Genomic DNA, 7,244 nt, shown 5'->3' with positions numbered 1-7,244 from the left:
CACGATGCTTTGGACGGTCTCTGAGGTTCCTAGTCATCAAAAAACTAGAGATGATGGTTATAATGAGCTTATTAGTACATATTGTAACAAATGATCACCAGTGTTAGTGTAAATTTTATTGTTAAAAGTTTTGTTTTGTTCTTTTTTTATAATGTGGCATCTAAGACTTCAATACACTATTTTGCACCAATGCATTCGTTTTTACATATACAATTTGAATTCGAATTGATCCGATATCTTGCAATAGTCGTTATTCCATTTGTCATGAGAATATGATAAAACTGAGATAAGTTAGTATGCTTTTTTTACCCCACAGCTCCTCTTTGTTATATCTTTCTTTCAAACCCGATGAACACATTTATAGTTTTTATTTTTGTCAATATTTTGGTAAGAGTTACCCGCCTAATTGACATTGGTAAGTTTTATCTATTTGTCATAATTTTTTTCTTTTTAACTTTTTAGTTAATCTGTTTATTTAATCTTATTTTTTATAGGTTCAATGACTATACTTAAACTAATTTTCAATAACTATATTAAAAAGCTTATTTAAATATGCACTAAGTTTAAGTCACTTGGTCAAGAGCCTTGTAGCTCAATTGGTTGGTATCTTCTAATGTTTTTTATAGATTCATGTAGGGTTTAAATCACTCCTCTCTCTCTCTCTCTCTCATTGTACTATTGAATTTTTCTATATATATAAAAAAAAAGGTTCGAGTCCCCGCATTAGGGAGTTGGTACTACCGGTCCAAAAATAAAGGAGAAGGAAAGAAAGGAAAAGGAAAAAAGAAAGAAAGAGTTGAGCTTCACTCTTTCAAAACCTTGGTAAGATAATGGAGTAGGGGACGGACTTGCCAAGAAAATTTGAAGAATATAGCCACTGTCCCATTTTTTTATCATATAAATATATATAAGATTTATTTTTTTGCAAATTAGTACACCTAGCTAGTGGTGGCTAGTGGCAGAGCCAAGATTTTATCTCAGAGGGGGCAAAATTTATAACTAATATATGTCTCCATACACTCATGGACATATGTAGATAGAAACACATATTGTGTATATGCACACAAACACACATTATATATATATATATATATATTGTATATTGTTGTGCTGTAATTTTTTTTTATATTCAAAATTCTATTTATAATACCCATGTAATGATTTTTCATAAATCAATAAACCTAAAATACAGTTTATGTTAGTTTTTAACTTTTTATTAAACTCATAAATGATTAAATTATAACAATTTTAAACCATATAATAACTAATTCAGCAACTAAAATTTTAAAGTTTGACTTGAAAACAATATCATATTATGGAATTGTTAGATAGTTGTTTCCATATTTTATTACTTATACACTTATTTTATGAAAAATTATTTAGAGGATTACATAAATAATTTGAACTTTTATACTTTTGAAATGAAATGGGTTTCTTTATTTTATTTTTTTTTATCATTGATTTTCCTTTTATAAGTTTGACTTAAAAAAAAAAAAAAAAAAAAAAAAAAAAAAAAAAAAAAAACAGAGATATATCAACAAAAATACATAAAAATTATAAAAGAAAAATAGAATAAAAAGGAAGAAGTGAATGATATATGAATATCAGGCTCGAATGGGAAATTGCGGTTACAGTGGCATGTTCCAGGGGTTTTTTTTTTTTTTTTTGAGAAACATGTTCCAGGGGTTAAGTGAATGGAACATGGAATGCGGCTTTTTTTATTTTAATGCTTTTCTGTCGGTTATGAAATGCAAGCAAGCAATTTTTATATTCTTTTTCATTTTTGGTAAACAATTTTTATACTCTTTTTTCAGCAAGCACTGATTACGTGTAATACAATTTGCTACCTTGTTGACCATTTTATATTCACTAGTAATAGGTGTTGCACACTTTAAAAAAAAAAAATTGTGTGTGTTTTAATTAGTAGTATTATTATTATAATGCAAGAAAACTCGTAAATATTATTATTTTAAATATCGGGTAGAAGTAACAAATTAACAAAAAAATAATCATAATCAAGGAAAATTTTTTTTTGTTTTTGCTTCCAATCGTTGCTAATCAATAGACATTATTTGTGAAAAAATGAATAAAATTTTATTTATATTATTTTATTGAAACTTATTACGTACAAGGTCCACAAAATCTTTCAATATATTAAAATTATTTATATAACACTTGTAGAGATTATTATATAAAATTTGATAATATACTTTTATATACGCAATTGGACAAAAGTTATATGAAATAACAAAACTGAATATCACCTACTAATTGATTCTCCAAAAAAAAAAAAAAAAAAAAAAAAAAAACCCACTAATCAAAACACCAAAAGAAAAAAAAAAAAATTCGCATTAACATCAAAATAATAAAAATTTTTAAACAATAAAAATATGTAAATCAATCTTTCTCCTCGAGTATCGTTCAATCTTGAATTCCACATACAAAGAGCAATTTGTAAAATGAAAAGTATTGAAACAAATGAAAGAATAAAGGTTAGAAATTAATAGAAAAATATGTGTGTGCGCATGCATGCAAGAGAGAGAATAAATGTTAGATATTAATAGAAAAATGTGTGTGCATGTGTGTGAGAGAGAGAGAGAGAGAGAGAGAGAGAGAGAGAGGTACCTCTAATAGTGGAATGTTAAGGTTGGAACTTGATGGTTATGGTTTCTCTAGCTGAATTCGAGGCCAGCTAGTCCTCCAAAGAGAAATAGAGAAGAACTGGAAGGAAACAGAGAGAAGTGCAAATTGAGTGACAATCTTATTATATTCCATTCTTTACAACTCTCTTTTCTTTATACAATTGCCTAATACCTTGCCTTCCAACCTGTGGCTGTTACACAGAGCTAATCCTAATTTCCTAACTAACTCCTAACTAACTCACTTGCCACCCTGTCATAACCACCTTGCCACTTGTCTCACTACCTTGCATACAACAATCTCAACACCAACACTATACAATATCAATACTGAACTACTAATACAATTGCATTACAATCATACCACAATTATCCCTAACACGGAGAGCAAAAAATAAAAAAAATGCAATGGTGAAAAAAATTTCTTATCGAATTTTATAAGCTTGTTGGTTATAATAAGAGGAACAAAGAGATAACATATTTATATATATAAAGATGGAGAGAGAAGAAAAAGAAACATATCCACCAATAAAGAGGAAATGAGGAAGGTGAAAGGTTGGGAAAGGTGAATATTTAAGCAATAAAATTTTCCCATACCATATAGTAAATGAGACTCATTATGATGTTTCAAATATTTATGATGTATACAAATCATTATTTGCCATATGACATTGTATGTTTGCATCACTTTTAAAGATTATATCTATCATTGATATATATATATATATATATATATATATATATATATTCGCAAAAGAATATGTGTCATTATTTTGTACAATTGTGAGATCCAACTTTTATAATATATTATAAATACTACGTTAATTTGTTATTATTTTGGGCAGTCAGGGGCAATTGCCCGCTCTCTCCCCGGAGTGCCATTTGGTCCCTTTTGTATTTAGCCATCCTACTGAGATGACTTTAGGAAAGAACTGATTGGAATCTCATATTATAATAAATGATTCCCTTTTTTCTACCCAAAAAAATAGCTTGGTAAGAAATTTAGGACACTTTGGACCGTTGGACGATTGGAGCAGCAGTCCAACACCACCAACTTATCTCGTTTTTGTTTGGTAGGATTAGAAGGGATAAAAAAATGGTGAGGTCAAAAATAAGAAAAAAGAAGAGGTTGGAATTTTCTATTTTAAAAGTATTCAAGATGGACATCTTTTTATTATTATATATATATATATATATATATATATAATAAAAAAAAAAATTTGAGTGCAAGATGGACAGATCAATGAAAAAAATTACAAAATTTTTGTAATAATAACATTAGTAAAGAATTATATAGGGAGGGGAAGACTAGAGAGAGCATCTTGATTGGCATTTGGCATCTCCCATTTTATGTGTCCTTTTTGACCCCCAGTCCTGGAGGGCAAAAATGGGTAATTACCCATAAAAATTTAACTATTTAGTTAGTTGACGCTGTTTGGAAACATATTGGAATTCTAGCAACTCGAGCTTCAAAGGCTCGATTTTGGGCCTGTAAATCGACTCTTTGAGGCTCGATTTGCATGTTTTACTCCGGTCTGAGTTGGCATTATTTCCACGTGGCCTCTACTTGTAAATCGAGTCTTAGAGACTCGATTTACATTTACAGTAAAAAAAAAAAAAAATTGCCTTTACACCTTCTCACCTCAACGACCACAAAACCACAGCAACAACAGCAATCCTAACAAAACCACCAAGAGAAGAAAGAGAAGTTTAAAAAAAAAAACCCAGAAACAGGTCGCCTGCAACCCAGGCCGCGCGACCCCAGGCCTGGGTCGCCTGCGCCCTGGGGTCGCCTGCGACCTGGGTTGCGCGCCTGGGCTCGCGCGACGAGTCGCCTGCGACCTGGGTCGCGCGCCTGGGTCGCGCGCCTGGGTCGCAGGCAACCTGTTTTTGGGCGCGACCCCAGGCCGTGCTGGTGAGAGAAGAACCCAGAGAAGGAAGAATGGATATTGAGGTGAGGTGAGAAGGTGTGGTTTTGTGGTTGTTGAGGTGAGAAGGTGTAAAGGCAAAATTTTTTTTTTTTACTGTAAATGTAAATCGAGTCTCTAAGACTCGATTTACAAGTAGATGCCACGTGGAAATAATGCCAACTCAGACCCGAGTAAAACATGCAAATCGAGCCTCAAAGAGTCGATTTACAGGCCCAAAATCGAGCCTTTGAAACTCGAGTTGCTAGAATTCCAATATGTTTCCAAACCGCGTCAACTAACTAAATAGTTAGATTTTTATGGGTAATTACCCATTTTCGCCCCAGTGGAGTGAGTTCATGACTCTACCAAACCTATTTCTTAGTTTCCATCATCCTCTTTTTAAGTCCTTACCCAACAACAACAACTACAACCACCTCCATAAACCCTCCCTTTCTCCCAAACTCCAAACATTGTTGAATCCTCAAAGAAACCTCAACCTCAACCTCAAACCATGAGCTTCACTTTAGCAACATCCTCATCCTCATCATCTCTCAACAACAATCACCTCTCCTCCACTTCAAACCCACCCTTACCTTCTTCCTCTCTCCGTTTCCCCACTCCCACCAATCCCCAAAATCGCCTCACAATCATCTCAAATGCCACCAACCAAAAAAACACACACCCCATTATTCAAACACTCACCCACTACACAAAAGCGGCAATTCTCATAGGTGCCACTGCCTCTATGATCGGAAACCTCTCTATTCTTCCGGCGAAAGCTGAACCTCCCACCACCATCACCGAACAAAACCCAGTTCTTGAAGAAGAACAAGAACAAGAACAAGCCCAAAAACAGCCGCTATCCGAGCTTCTCGACTCCAATTCTGAAGCGGTTGAGGCCTTAAAATCGCTTTTACAACAGAAGCTCGAGAATGGCGAGGACGAGGAGGGTCTTAAGGTCTTAAGACGCCTGGTATCCGCGCAGCCCAATGTGACTGAGTGGAAGTTCCTTATGGCCAGGTTGTTAAGCGAAATGGGAGATACCGAGAATGCACGCAAGGTGTTCGAAGAAATTCTCGACTCTAACCCGTTGAGTTTCGAGGCGTTGTTCGAGAATGCGTTGCTGATGGACCGATGCGGGGAAGGCGAGGCGGTGATTACGCGGTTGGAAGAGGCGTTGAGGATTGCGGAGGAGGGAAGCAAGGCGAAGGAGGCCCGAGACGTGCGGTTGATAATGGCGCAGATACAGTTTTTGCAGAAGAATGTGGAGGAGGCTCTGGAGAGTTATCAGGAATTGATTAAGGAAGACCCAAATGACTTTAGGCCCTATTTTTGTCAGGGGATGATTTATAGCTTGCTAGATAAGAATGCAGAGGCCAAAGAGCTGTTTGCTAAGTACAGGCAACTTTCTCCTAAGAAGTTTGAAGTGGAGGGCTACTTGAGGACCCCATTGTCTAGGATGAAGCTATTTGGGTCTGACCAGAATTGAGTTTGGGTTGTTCAACTTCAATATGCTGGAATAAGGTAGGTGAAGGCAGTGTGGGTTTTTGCTGATCGGGTAATCCTATGGCCTATGCCTATGTCAAATTTTGATAGTTACTTTACTCTTTTATATTTTGGTTTGTTACAAGTTAATCATGAATTCTAAGTCTCAAAGAGGATGATTAGAGAAACAAGGAAATAATATTTTAACTTAGTGGAAATAAAGATAGATTTTCTTGTTATCTGTAGTTTTTATTTTTTTTTAATTGGTCCTTGAAGATTGATCTCAAATATTATTTTTGGAGTGTTAAAAAAATTTAGATTTAAATAAACTAGTATTGGTCATTAAAGTTTAACCCATAAGTGAAATTGAGACGTCATCAGTCTGTAAAGATTGAAAACGATCACTTTAAGCTTGTAAAGAACTAAAATCAATCATTTTAAGTTCTTTAGAGACTAAACGCAATGACTTCAAGTTTGTTAAGGGCTAAAAGAAATCAATTAATTTTATCAAAAAAAAGAAAAAGAAAAAGAAATCAATTAAATTTCATGGACTAGAATCGCTCATGTGCTAAAGTTTGGGGACTATTAATGGCCCCCCAGAGAATCTGGAATTAGAGAGAAGATAATGTTTATTGGCAGTATTCAAATGGAGAATAATGTAGAGAGAGTCTCTGGTTAGTTAGTCTCCCATGTTTGTATTTAACCTTAAATGAAAAACATTAATGGCTTGTTTGGAAGTTTAGAGAGGGAGAAGAGTAGAGGGGAATGGTTTCCCTCCACCTTGTTTGGATATTTTTAAAATTAGTAAGGGGGAAGGGAGTAATTAACCCTTCCCCTTGTTTGGTTGTTTTAAAAATTAGGATGGAGAGGAGAGGAGAAGAAATGATTAAAATAGACAAATTTACCCCTATTTGAAAATAGACTTGCAACATTGGTCTATTATTAATTTAGAAAGGGTAAATTGAGAGATTTATCTAGTCAATAATTTATCTATTCTACTCTCCCTCCAAATCTCTCCAATTTGAGGGAATTAAAAATGAGGGGTTAGAGGTGGTTGAAACCCCTTCAAACCCCTCCAAACTCCTCCCCCTCCTCTCATAAAAAACTTCCAAATAAGGTAATTGAATTACTCTCCCTCCCTCTACTCTACTCCCCCTCCTTTTTTTAACTTCCAAACAGGCCAGAGATGGGCGTCTTAATTTTAGGCATT

At 34.3% G+C, this 7,244-nt stretch overlaps 1 protein-coding gene across 1 annotated transcript; it reads left to right on the top strand.

The window, feature by feature from the left end:
• Positions 1-4,896: 4,896 nt before the first annotated feature.
• LOC115982755 (protein SLOW GREEN 1, chloroplastic) lies at positions 4,897-6,273 on the top strand. Its single transcript, XM_031105462.1, has one exon. It carries the CDS (start codon positions 5,061-5,063, stop codon positions 6,036-6,038), a length of 978 nt encoding a protein of 325 aa, XP_030961322.1. The 5' UTR covers positions 4,897-5,060; the 3' UTR covers positions 6,039-6,273.
• Positions 6,274-7,244: the final 971 nt, after the last annotated feature.

This window comes from Quercus lobata, chromosome 3 (genome assembly GCF_001633185.2).
Source record: "Quercus lobata isolate SW786 chromosome 3, ValleyOak3.0 Primary Assembly, whole genome shotgun sequence".
NCBI lineage: Eukaryota > Viridiplantae > Streptophyta > Magnoliopsida > Fagales > Fagaceae > Quercus > Quercus lobata.
This window is presented reverse-complemented; position numbering and strand designations above follow the sequence as displayed.

Excerpts from the sequence above, each read along its gene's own strand:
- LOC115982755 (XM_031105462.1), top strand. The coding sequence starts at position 5,061 with ATGAGCTTCACTTTAGCAACATCCTCATCCTCATCATCTCTCAACAAC.